At 45.9% G+C, this 13914-nt stretch overlaps 1 protein-coding gene across 2 annotated transcripts in view; it reads right to left on the bottom strand.

Annotated features, from left to right (window-relative positions):
* The window catches only part of DPYSL2 (dihydropyrimidinase like 2), a 146322-nt gene that overhangs the window by 31363 nt on the left and 101045 nt on the right, over window positions 1–13914 (bottom strand). For both annotated transcript variants that reach the window (XM_007961977.3, XM_007961978.3), the window contains exon 4: window positions 2170–2334. In XM_007961977.3, coding sequence (XP_007960168.1) covers window positions 2170–2334 — 165 coding nt within the window. The remainder of the gene's footprint in view (window positions 1–2169; window positions 2335–13914) is intronic.

The following is a 13914-nucleotide window of genomic DNA, read 5'->3' as shown; positions in this document are numbered from 1 at the left end:
TGTTTCAGTACAGAGAAAGAGAGAGGAGAGAAATGGAGACACAGAACGGTAAAAGAAGCAGAGTAACATATAAATAACCGGAGAATGTGGGGTGAAGATGCACAAGGATGCTTTTTAGTACTCTTATGGTTTTCCTGTAAGTTTTACAAGTATATCAAAATTAAAAGTTGCCAGTATTTGCACATCCATGTTCACAGCAGAATGATGCACAATAGCCAAAAGGCGGAAGCAAAAATCAAGCCTCCATTAACTGATACATGAATAAACCAGATGTGGTTTATCCATACAATGGAATATTATTCAGCCTTTAAAAAGGAAAGACACCTGACACATGCTGTAACATTGAAACCTTAAGGACATCATGATAAGCGAAACAAGCCAGTTGCAAAAGGACAAATACTATATGATTCCACTTGGATGTGGTCCCTAGAAGTCAAATTCACAGACAGAAAGTACAACAGCGGTTACCAGGGACTGGGGTGAAGGAGAGTGGAGAGTTAGTGTTTAATGAGTGAGTGTAGTGTTTTAGTTTTGCAAGATAAAGAGTCCTGCGGCTGGAGGGTGGTGATGGTTGCAACAACATTATAAGTGTATTTTAAAACGCTGAACTACAAGCACACTTAAAAATGGTTAAGATGGTAATTTTATTGTTATATTTATTTTACAACAGTTAATTTTTTTAAGCTGCCTCCACCAAACAAGTCTGTTGCGACTGTAAGAAGAAAATGAATTAGAAGTTTCTGCCTATGAAGAACTGTGATAAATGTCTTTTCTTTGGCAGACAGACTGCCTTCCATGCTGATTTTTAAGAAAATGATTTTTTAAGTAAGAAAGGGTCCATTAGTTCAACAAGCAGATGTCGCAATTCTCATCCTGGCGTCTTGGAGTTCTTGCCTCCCCAGGCACCAGACCAAACATCCCTGCCCAACATTCATCACAATTTTAAACAATTGTCCTGACAACCTCACAGCCTTGAAGCTTAATTCAAGCCACCTGGGGGGTGCTGGGAGCTGCCTGAGTTAAATGCCTCTGTACATCCCGGCCCTTCTCCCGTTGCCAGGCAACAGTTACCATGGTAACCCTCCTGCCTGGTTTGGAGCAGATTCAGTCTAAGTATCCACAGTTAAACCACTTGGAGTCTCTGCATGCTCAAAAGTGAGAAAAGTCAAAGGTTACCTACTTTCTTTTATGTGGAAGCTTCGTGCTGGAAAGAATCTTAGAGACATCTAGTCCAAGACCCTCATATATGAGAAATGTTTCAAAAACTGAGACCCATAAAATTTAAGCAATTTACCCAGGGTCACACAGTCTGTGGAATATCAGAGAAATAAACCCAAGACTCTTGCTTTTCATTCCGGGGCATTTTCTATCATTCTAGTGCCTAGAGATTTCCTTCCTGCCATGTCACTCACAGCACATGGTGCTTCTGAGCCTGGAAGTCCCAGAACCCTAGAGCATTAGGTGCTTCCCTGAACGCTAAGATCCAGTGAGGTTAATTTGGTCTCTAGCCAATCCCAATGAGACTCAGGAAGACAATGTGGCCTGGCTCTTCCCCCGAAACCCCCTGAGGTCCTTGTTGACAAGAGTCCCAGAGGCACCTTGAGGTGGTAAAGATTCCCCCTGCCTCTCTGTAAATCTTCCCAATCCCTGGAAATTTGTTCTCCAAAATAATTCTAGGGAATGCAAAAGACCTCTCAGGTTGTTACTCAGTTTTGAAGTATCTCATAGCCCTCAAATCTATCCAAGATCCACCCAGGTTTGTAGGAAGGGACTGCCCAACACTCTCTTGAGACTGCCACATCCTCCCTGAGATATGTATTTGTTATCTTTTGAGGGTAAATCTCTCTCTCAGCAGCCTCAATTCCCCACCCTAGCTAGAGACCACGGTGCCCACAAACCAATAAGCTGCGAGCAGCTGTCACCTAAGAGCAGATCCCAGCAGTAAGGCTCATCTTCTCTTATCAATGAAGGCTTAAGTTACTGCACTGGGTAACGTCACCTCCAATCAGCACGAGCTGCAGCCCAAAGCCCTCTTTCCTTCCCAGGGGCAGGCATGGGCATGAGGCGCAAATGGGATCTGGAAGCATTATCACTTTCTTCCCAGGGCTGTGCCAGTTGATGGACTGAAGCAGAAACATCTGCAAAGGGCATTGACTTAGTGCCACCTACCGTGATCCTTCACAAGCGCTTCCATCTCCTCCTGGATGCCCTTATGCCACTCGCTGATGTCCACGTGCAGAGAGTAGTCACAGCAGGACTTGCTGTCAGCCCATTCCCTCCACTGGTCAAAGGCAGCGAGCAGGCTTGTCCCAGGCTCAGGAACAACATGGTCAACTACAAAGAAACAGACATATGTCGTCATCACCAAGAGCCTCAAGGGCCGTGGGCCAGCAGGTATTTTCCCACTCGAACCCTGAATAAGGCTTCTTGGGTTCAAAATCGAGATGGTGATCTCTACCAACAGCTTCCAAGAATCCACATAACCCAGTTGATTATCCAAGAGGGAGAAAGCAGAAAGCAGAAACTTGGCATTGGATGATGTCTCCAGTGAAACCACACATGCACTGCCCAGATTTGATTTCCCAAAACCCCTGAAAGCTCAAGTGTTGGGTGCATTTCACGGACAACGGGTCCTTATGGACAACGGCAGTGTCAAATGGCTGGGGAGCAGCCAAACCCTTCTTTGTGTTGAAAGCAGCTTATGAGACACCCCCCGCCAGACGGCAGGGAACTTGAAGGTGCTGGAGCAGAGCCACACGGACCGGGCCTTTCAAAAGTTCCCGGGCATTACCTGCTCTCTCATTACCGCTCACATTTCTGCAGCTTAATACCACTTTGTAATTTAAGGGAAATCTTTCATCTTAAGAGTTCAAAGTGTTTTAAAACTGCAGTCATTGTTATATTACTATGGAGGTAGGCTGATCTGAAAGACAGAGGACTTTGGATGCAAGCTGACCTGAGTTGGTTTCCTAGCTCCATCATTCACCTGCATGGTGTCCTGGGGTAAACTCCTTAATCTCCACTGCCCTAATTTCTGTGCTGCTTTAAAATGGGGATAATATTACCTAGCACATACATTTGTTATGAGGATTAAAGGAGACAGCATATCTATGAATCTTATGTCATTCCCCGATTTAAATCCTCCAATGGCTTCCCCCTGCTCTTCAGATAAAGATTCAAGTCCCCAACAAGGTTTGCAAAATCCTGACCAGTGTGGCCCTGGCCTACCTCTATAACATGACCCTGGACCATCTCTCCCTTGTACCCTGCTCTCCAGCTACACGAACTGTTTTTCAGTTACTAAAATATCTACCTGCTGCCTCCCACCATAGGGCCTTTGCAGCTGCTATTATCTCTCCTAGGTCTTGGAGAGCTCTCGCCCAGCTGACATGATGGCAGGAGGATTACCGGGACTATTACTACCTGTCTTCCGCACACGAGCACTAAAATACAACTGAAATGATTTGTCCAAGGTCAAATCAAACTTGTGCAACAATAAAGATAAAAACCAGGACTGAACACTTAAAGCAATGAATCATTCTTCCTAAATATTAGATTTTCTACACTCAGGTAAGCAGTTCTGAGCTAAGAAAACATCAGTCCATGTAATGCAAGAGAGCTCAGATTTCTGAAATGGATCAAATCTTGCAGATGCTGCTAAATTCTGATCAACTGGGCTTGGCTTTGTATATGTCAGAAATATAGCCATTGCACTTTGGGAGGTCAAGGCAGACAGATCACATGAGTCAGGAGTTTGAGACCGGCCTGGCCAACATGGTGAAACCATCTCTACTAAAAATACAAAAATTAGCTGGCCGTGGTGGCGCGTGCCTGTAGTCCCAGCTACTTGGGAGGCCGAGGCAGGGGAATTGCTTGAACCCGGGAGGTGGAAGTTGCAGTGAGCCAAGACTGCACCACCGCACTCCAGCCAGGGCAACAGAGCAAGACCTTGTCCTAAAAAAAAAAATACACACACACACACACACACACACACACACACACACACACACAAAATATGGCCATCTAAGCTGAATTTTCTTTTGACCAAATTTACCTTTTTGTAAGTATTACTGTATGTAATTAAATGAGTACATGCATATCTGGTATCTGTAATATAGATAATGTTATCTAATAAAAACAAAAATGATGTCCACTTTAAATGCAAGCGTATTCCATCAGTAAAATGCTGACATAGAAAACTTGACAAAATAATTCCAATTTTTCTTAAGTTGTATGTACCCCCCATCAACACCCCAAAAACAAAAACACAAACAAACAACAACAACAACGACAAAAAAAAAAACAAAGAAAACCATACAAATATCACTGTGTAGCAATCAGTTTGGGCAGAATCTCCCTATCCACTCCCCTGGCTTCATTTCTTGCCCTCCTACAAATCAACCTTCAGAAGCAGCTAGAAGGATCTTAAGCCTTTCATCAGACCCTGCCATTCCCCTTATTAAATCCTTCAGTAGCTGTCTACCGTCTTTAGTGCCCAATTTGAACTCTTTCCCTTTGCCAGTCAGATCCGGTCCTAGCTGATCTCTCCAAGGTACTCTCTATTCCCGACCTGCTCACCCACAATGGCCACTTCGGGCCATTCTTCAATTTGACCTGCCCAACCCCTGGGCAACTCCAAGCCTGTGCACAAGCAGCCCTCTCTCTCTGGAAACCCATTCCCCTCGCTCTTGACATGGGCATCTCCTCATCCTTCTCACTGGGGCTACACGTCACCATCCCAGGGTGGCATCGTTTCTGAATCCGTTTCATTCATTTACTGTCTGACCGCTGACTAGAATGTAAACTCCCTCCGAGCAGGGACTGAACACCTAGATCAGGGAAGAGCCAAATGAATGCTCTAAATAAGTGACGGAATGTTTCCTTCCGGCTCTCACACTCCACTTGCAATCAGGTCAAGCAGCAAAGGAGGGGCTCTCCTGGGAACCGGACCAGCTTTTGCTACGGCAAAAACCCCTCCCTCAACACTGCCCTGCCAGACCCTCACTTATGGAAATGCATTCCTTTCACTGGCCAGCAAGGGGAATGAGCAGAAATAATCATTTTTTCTGATGATATGATGCTTTGAGTAGAAAATTTCAAAAATACAGAAAATTATAGGGAAAGTTAATAATCCCACTACCATCACCACCCCAAAATCAGATTATTCAAATTTGGGTGTATTTTCACTGCCTTTTTTCTATATGTTATACCTTATTCTATTTCTTTATTTATAGTCCACTTTCTTCCCCAAAAAAGTTTTAAGGTGGTTTATAGAGACACATGAAATACAAAAAAAAGTGATAAACCTGAAAGAGTAATGCAAGATAAAGTGGAAGAAAAATAATGGTAAAATAAAATCAGGAATGAGGCATGTATGTATGTGTATGTATGTACATGTATATTTATATGTGAATATGTGTACGTAAAATACGTGTATGTATATGTGGATGCAAGTGTGTATGTACATGTGTGTGTTTGTATAGATAAATACTTGATATTTAGTCTTATACATTGGCTAAATTTAGAGTTAGGCTCTCTAGCCAATGTAAATAAGGAAGCCTGATATGTTCAATGTATCTATTTCCTTTAAGATTGAAAAAACGAATCCCTCCTAAGAAGAAGGATAAGTACTGGTGACACATGCTCATAGTTACTGAATAATCCTTTCCTTCTATTGATTTATGATGACTTCAAAAAATACTTTATCATTATTACTACTAGATAACATATCTAATAATGTTTCAAATTCATGCATACCTTACAGAGAGACAATACCAGGTTCTGTTCCTGGACTATTTTGCTCCATTCATCTCAATCAGTACTAAATAGAGCAGCTTTTTAATACATTTTAATATCTGGTGGCAAAAGATCACTTGAGGCCAGGAGTTCGAGACCAGCCTGGGCAACATGATGAAACCTTGTGTCTACTAAAAATATAAAAATTAGCTGGGTGTGGTGGCAGGTGCCTGTAATCCCAGCTACTCAGGAGGCTGAGGCAGGAGAATCACTTGAACCCAGGAGGTGGAGGTTGCAGTGAGCTGAGATTGCACCACTGCATTCCAGCCTGGGTGACAGAGTGAGACTCTGCCTCAAAAAAAAAAGGAAACAAAATAAAAGCTCATTTACTCCGTAAGATTTTCTCCCCTTCTCCTTAGGCCAAGGCACTCATTTCCACTGCAAGGTTCAAGCAAGCCGTCTTAAAGCCTTACAACCATTACCACAATCTAGATATAGAACATCACCAAAAAAGAAAGGCTGTACCCACCTGCAGTCATTCCCCATTCCCTCCTAGCCTGCTACTCCCAGCCCCTGGCAACCACTAATCTACTTTCTGTCTCTGCTCCACTCACTCTTAGACCAAGTGGGGAGGGTGACAGACAAGGACAACTTCAGGCTGGTGACAGGACCCATGACTCCATATCCCAATGATGTGTCATCAGATCGTCCGATGCTAGACTCCTCAGACTTCAGGGTGCACAGTAATGATCTCCAGTGTTCATTAAAACACAGGTTCAGGCCGGGTGCGGTGATTCACGCCTATAATCCCAGCACTTTGGAAGGCTGAGGCAGGAGGATCGCTAGAGCCCAGGAGTTCAAGACCAGCCTGGGCAACACAGCAAGACCCTGTCTCAAAAAAATAATAAAATAAAAATAAAAATAAAAATAGGCCGGGTGCAGTGGCTCACGCCTGTAAACCCAGCACTTTGGGAGGCCGAGGTGGACAGATCACGAGGTCAGGAGATTGAGACCACCCTGGCTAACACAATGAAACCCTGGCTCTACTAAAAATACAAAAAATTAGCCGGGCATGGTGGCAGGCGCCTGTAGTCCCAGCTACTCAGGAGGCTGAGGAGGGAGAATGGCATGAGCCTGGGAGGCGGAGCTTGCAGTGAGCCGAGATCGCGCCACTGCACTCCAGCCTGGGCAACAGAGCGAGACTCTGTCTCAAAAAAATAAAAATAAAGATAAATATAAAACACAGGTTCTCAGACCTTATCCCAGAGTTTCTGATGCTGCAGGTCCAGACTGGGACCCAGTAATTTGCATTTCTACTAAGCAACCTGGGAACTACTGAGTCTGCCTTAAACCACCTTGAGCATCACTAACCGAGTGCAAATCTTTTCCCAAAACTTCTCCCTCCACCTCCTTTCCCTCCTGCCCATTTTACCACGAGGGGCCTGTTTACTACACAACAGCATCATCACTTACAAAAATAGCACGTTCCCCGGCTGCAATCCCATGGCTTCCTTGCATATCCAAATTAGCTCCAGGGGTTATGAACCCTTGAAAAGCTCAGGACCCGGACACAGTTGAGCACTTTGGGGAAATAAACATGCTTCCTTCAAGAGCTCGTGACACACAGAAACTTGTCCACGAAAAGCTTCCACATGTTTTCCCACAGTTCTCTTTCCACTGAAGCTCTCCTGGGAAGAGCTGCTCCAAGGGGACAGGGAGGAATGTCACACTCACTTCCGGAGGGAACAGAGTCCCCACTGAGGACACAAGCCTGAAAATGACTTGCACAGATCTCACAGGCCTTTCCTCTGGTGACCTCCCTGAGCTATCGGCCCCTGCAAGAGGGCAGCCTTGGCAACCCGGCTATACCAGCGGTGAAAAGAGAATGGGCTTGGGGGTCAAGGAGCCCCCAAATTCTAGTTTTTGCTGCAGTACTCCCTCATTGTGGTTTAGCCTTTAGGAACCTCCATTTTTTTTTTTCTTTTTTCTTTCTTTTCTTTTTTTTTTTTGAGACGGAGTATCACTCTTGTTGCCCAGGCTGGAGTGCAGTGGTGCGATCTCAGCTCACTGCAACCTCCGCCTCCCAGGTTCAAGCGATTCTTTAGCCTCAGCCTCCTAACTAGCTGGGATCACAGGTGCGCACCACCACGCCCGGCTAATTTTTGTATTTTTTTTTAGTAGAGATGGGGTTTCACCATGTTGGCCAGACTGGTCTCGAATTCCTGTTCTGAGATGATCCCCCCAGCCTCGGCCTCCCAAAGAGCTGGGATTACAGGCATGAGCCACTGTGCCCAGCCAGGAACCTCCATTTATTCATCTATAAAAACACAGGCATGAGCTGGGTTCAGTGACTCACACCTGTAATCCCAGCACTTTGGGAGGCTGAGGTGGGCAGATTGCTTGAGGCCAGGAGTTCGAGACCAGCCTGGGCAACACAGCGAGATCCCAACTCTACCAAAAAAAAAAAAAATTACCCGGGCATGGTGGTATGTGCCTGTAGTCACAGCTACTCGGGAGGCTAAGTGAGGAAGATCACTTGAGCCCAGGAGTTTGAGGATGCCGTGAGCTATGACTATACCACTGAACTCCAGCTTGGGCAACAGATCAAGACTATTAAGAAAAAAAAAAAAAGGCATAAAGCCACATACCCTGCAGGGCTGCAAGTAGTTTACATAATAAAGTGTAGGTAAAAGCACCTGGCAAAATGCCTGACACACAATGGGTTTTCCTCCCCTCAGGATGAGTGACTGGAAACACCCTTATGGTGTGCGTGATAGGCCTGTGAATCTGGTTTATGAGACAGCCAAGAACATGCACCAGGACAGTGGCCTGAATTTGCAAGTTACAAGTCTCCGAAAAAGGACTATTCCTTTCATTATGACTTCTATTAAAACTGTCAAAGGACACTACTGTTTTATTTTTAACAGTTTTGTTGAGATAATTCACATGCTATGCAATCACTCATTTAAAGGGTATAACCCAATGGCTTTTAGTTCACTCACAGAGCTTTACAACCACTGCAATAATCTAGTTTTAGAACACGACTCAAAAAAGAAACCTGGTACCCACTTACAGTCACTCCCCATTCCTTCCTACCCCTTCTACTCCCAAACCCTGGCCACCATCAATCTACTTCCTGTCTCCATAGATTTGTTTATTCGGGACATTTCCTATCAATGGAATCACATAAGATGTGGTCTTGTGTGTCTGTCTGCTTTCACTTGGCGTCATGTCGTCAAGGTTCATCCATGCTGCAGCAAGAATCAGTGCTTCATTCCCCTCCTGCCTCAAGTGGTTCCTTATTGTTCTGCATTTTGGATATTAGCAAAGTGTGAGACATAAAGTAAGTAAGTTGCTCCCTAAAACTTCAAATAGAAGACCCCTTTGGAGTTGGCCTTATTTAAATGACCCTACTTAAAAATTTTTTTTTCTTTTATCCTTTTTCTTTTGTTGAGAAGGGGTCTCACTCTGGCACCCAAGCTGGAGTACAGTAGCGCTATCACAGCTCACTGCAGTCCTGACCTCCTGGGCTCAAGCGATCCTCCCACCTCATCCTCCCAAGCAGCCAGGACCACAGGCGTGCACCACCACACCCGGCTAATTTTTTTATCATTATTATGTGTAGAGACATAGGTCTCGCTATGCTGCCCAGGCTGGAACTTTTTCTTTTTAAAACTCACTGTAGACTCACATGCAGAATTAAGAAATGACACAGAGAGAACCCTCATACCCTTCACTCACCCCGTTTCCCCCAAAGGAAACATCTTGCCTAACTATAGTACAATATTACAGCCAGGGAGCGACAATGATAGAGAATCCAAGACCATGAGTTTTCAAAGGGCTAGGCTGGCAGTATTTCTGATAAGGTCTCAAGGGGTCCTTAGTAATTAAAGCACAGGGATGTCAGAAACACCTTCCCTGTTCTGGAATTGAAGCAGTTGAGCAGGTACCACAGTCTGCAAGTCAGCTGGGGGTTATGCACATAGAGCAGGAGGGAGGAGAGAAGATGGGGAGTCCTCACTCAGCCTGTGATCCCACCTTGGGGTTATACCCATGGAGCACGAGGGAGGAGAGAGGATGGGGTGCCTTCCACCCAGCTCTCCAATCCCACCTCAAGGTTACATCCATGGAGCAGGAGGGAAAAGGGAGGATGAGGGGCCATCACTCAGCCCTCCAACCCCCCTCGGGTACCCATCAGCCCGTTGAAGCAAGGAGGGGCAGATGCTAAAACTCCTGTTGTCAGTGCACACACCTCCCCCTGCTCCCTGGATATTTACTCTATCAGCACTGCCCATCTCCAGGATCTTATTCCAAATAGTCACAGCCTCATTCTCCAGCACCATTCCCTGCTTTTCAATGTGTGTGCATCAGCCTTTCCCTTTTTGATCTCAGATAAATGAATTGACTTGAATAAAAAGCAAACCATCGGGGAGGCAGTAACACAAGCCACCCACTGGCTTATCTACGTGGCTTTCCTGAGCTGGCATCTACCCAGCAAAATGCCCTGCAAAATGCCAGGTGACCTCATCAACCAGGCAGGGAATGGCTTTTGTTGGAGGAGAGATAAGAGCCTTTGCGGGTTGTGCTTGGCAGTTAGGATAATGTGGTTTTGATCCGAAAAAAAGGGCAGAAAAGGAGGAGAAAGCACCTGTCCCATGAGAATTTAAGGGGTACCCACTGAAGAGGCACTATTGGAAAGACCAGAGTCAGATACCTGGGGTGCAGGTCAGTTCTACCACTTCCTCACCATGTGACTTTAGACAAGAAGTTCAAACTCTCAGAGCTTCAGATTCCTCAGCCACGAAATGGGACTAATAATTAACTCAGGGTACCAGGGTGTTGTAAGTGAGGGAATATGGGAAATGCTTCAAGAGCATCTGCTACATAGATGTGGTTTGATAAACACCCCCAGGAAGACAAAGCTATGTTCCTTTGTAAGAAAAATGCCCATGCATAAAACACTGTGTAGTATTTAGGTTCCTCTAAAGCACGAGCCGCCTTACATGGTGAACTACTTGCCTTGTGCAAATGTACCGTTTCTCCCGCAATGCTAAAGAAGCATTTTCCTAAGAGCTGGAACTATTCAGAATGTCTGTGCCTGAGTTTTTGCATCTATGAAACAGCAGAAATAACATACATCCCAGCATTTTTCATGAGTGTTCAATAAGATGGTGTTTGTAAACTATAAGAGGCACTGTTCTAATAGAACCAATTGCCATCTGTGTTTTCTTCTGTCTGGAGGAAGCAAGCAGGGAGACTGGTATACAAAAGGTGCTCAGTGTACACAGGACAGACCAAACATCACACCTGCCTCTAGCCAACCTTAGCCTCTCCCTCCAAGGGACTCAGTCATGGAACTATGTGACTCAATACACCAACCTGAGAACCCCAGCATCCACTGGACACTGAAGTCGAAGGAGTACCCAGCTCCCCCATTGATCCTCCATGTGCCTGGATTTTAAACTCCAGTCCTCTTAACGGATGGGGAGGGGTCAGGCCACCTTTGGTTAGCACACGCCAATGAAATGACTAACTGTAACATAAGTGTAAGTTACAAACATTGAAAGATGCGAGTAATAGTAAAAACCATTCTGATTTATTCAGCACGTCCTGTGTGTCTGGTATTACTCTAAGCATCTTCCATGGATTCTCTCATTTAATCCTCACAACAGCCCCCTGAGCTCTGAGCCGGGGTTGGCCCTAGTTTTCAACTGAACAGACAGTGAGATTAAGTAATCTGCTCATATTACTTAAAATGTACCAGGCAGAGGGCCTGCGCCACCGAAGCTGTGTAACAGCCACACCTCTCGTGCCTCCAGCAGGTAAGGCTCTTGGCAGAACTCTGGATGGTGGTCAACCACGTGGCCTTGGCCAGTGCAGCCACTGACTGGCGGGGCTGGAATCTGACCCCTGAACGTGTGATTAAAAGACAGCAAGAGGGCTAGTTAATTGAGAAGTGAAATCCAGTCTTATCCCTTCGTATATTATAACTAAAGCAAGTGACCCAATTCAATAAACAGATAGGAAAACCGTGTCCTGAGCCTAAGCGTGGCAGGCATATGGAAACGTGTTCTTCACTGCTCAGACCTTCAGGCACTTGAGTAGCCCTCTCCTTTCTCTTTCCTAAACTTTGTTCAATGTAAGTTTGCTTTTAAAACTAAACCAGTATCTTCCTATAAATCAAGTGGCGCCATCGGTCATTATTCAGCATCTAGAAGCCCTGCTAGAATGATTATGACTAACTCTGGGGGAAGTAAGTGTTAAGGCAAGATCTGGTAAAATGCTTACAAAACAAACAACCTCCTTTAAGTGATCTGGTGATCAGCCAACTTTGGAGGAAACAAAGAGGTAGAAGTTATAAACTGTGCCCTTAAAATGCCAACAATCTAGTTAGGGAAAACAAAAACTCATTGAAAGATACGAAAGGGATACAGATAAAATGATCCTGGAGGACCCTCCAGCTAACATCCCTCTCTTCTCATCGAGCTATGGAGGGAGTTGAATGTTGCTGACACCCCACTTTCTCGCTCCCATTCCCTCTTGGCCCACTGCACACTGGCCCCCATCCTGCCGGTGCCTGGAACCTGTCCCTGCCACATCCCAGCTCTGTTCCCTTCCTGTCTGCCCAGCTCCGAGACAGCAATCTTGCAAATTTACTTCCCACGTCTCCAAAGAATCTTCCCCTGGCTCTTCTTCCTCCACCCCCATTTTATGTTTTATTTTTTACTTATTTTTTTGAGACAGGGTCTCATTCTGTCACCCAAGCTGGAATGCTGTGGTGCAATCATGGCTGACTGCAGCCTTGATCTCCAGGGCACAAGCGATCCTCCCCCCTCAGCCTCCTGAGTAGCTGGGACCACAGGCCTGTGCCACCATGCCCAGCTAGTTTTTAATTTTCTGTAGAGAAAGTATCTCCTATGTTGCCCAGGCAGGTCTCAAACTCCTGGGCTCAAATGATCCTCCTACCTTGGCCTCCCAAAATGCTGGGATTATAGGCATGAGCTACCATGCCCCACTCACCCTCATATTCAATGCTCACCCAGGAGGTCTGTCCTACTCATTAAATTCCACTCACACTCCTAACATTTATTCAAAAGGTCCTGAGCTGGGGTTCTGAAGAGTGTAACAGCAGGGCCTTCCCCAGCTGGCAGGCCTGGGGCTCCTGATCTCTGGCTCTCCTCTGTCGTTTCCTCTCTCCTCCCTCCTGGCCAGCCCTTCTCCCTTTCTCCTGACCTCCTTCCTCCTGTCCCTCGGCATTCAGTCTTCCTCATCACTCACTGGCCGATGGATATGAGGAGCAGGACCCTGTTTAGTCTCAGGAAGAACCCCGTGGTATGCAGCTGAAGCAGGTGGGCGTCTCTGGCAACTGTACCTGCCAGGACGGGCACCCACTGCACGAAGGGAGCCACTCATCCTGAAGCCTAGAGTGGGCACCTGGAGCTGCCCACACCTGCAGCCTGCACCCCTGCCCACTGCTTCCTTTCTCATGGCCTGGGCCCTGGAATGAGGATGTCCCTTCCTTCCAGGCTGCTGGGAGAGGACCCTGAGAGGCCAGGAGTCAGAGCTGGAGACTGCGGGTGGGGAAGGAGAGGCGGAGAGCAGGCAGAGAGAAGGCCCAGATTCCAAACCCACTGTCATTTCACATTCTGAAGATGATGTCGCAGAGGTATCTAGGGCTTTTCATCCCATTTTCCTGGATGAACACAGGCACAACCCTAGCTCCCCACCTCAGGGAAACATATCCACCTCCCTTCGGAAAGTTTCAAAAACAGGAATGGAACACTGAACCATTTTATAATTTCCTACAAGTTTGTATGTACTTGATAGCAATAATATCAACCTCACATAGATATAGTGTTTTTAAGTGATTCACAAAGCGTTATCACGTACCTTATCTCGTCTGATGCTCAAACAAGGTAGGCAGGGCAGGTTTACGATCCTTACATCACAGATGCAGACCCTGGGAGCCACGGGACTTGCCTGCTGCTGTGCAGACAGATGTGGGAGCTCAAACCCCAAACTGGGAGCGCTTGGCACCTGCCTCCTTCTACAGTTTAAACCACCACCTCCTTCTAGGTATTTCTATGCATAGCAGTCACCTCAACAATCCATCCCTAAATCCTTTTCTGTCATTGGAAACACATGCAAGTTCACTTAAGTGGGTAACTAATGATTTTA

This window comes from Chlorocebus sabaeus, chromosome 8, assembly GCF_047675955.1.
Source record: "Chlorocebus sabaeus isolate Y175 chromosome 8, mChlSab1.0.hap1, whole genome shotgun sequence".
Lineage (NCBI taxonomy): Eukaryota > Metazoa > Chordata > Mammalia > Primates > Cercopithecidae > Chlorocebus > Chlorocebus sabaeus.
This window is presented reverse-complemented; position numbering and strand designations above follow the sequence as displayed.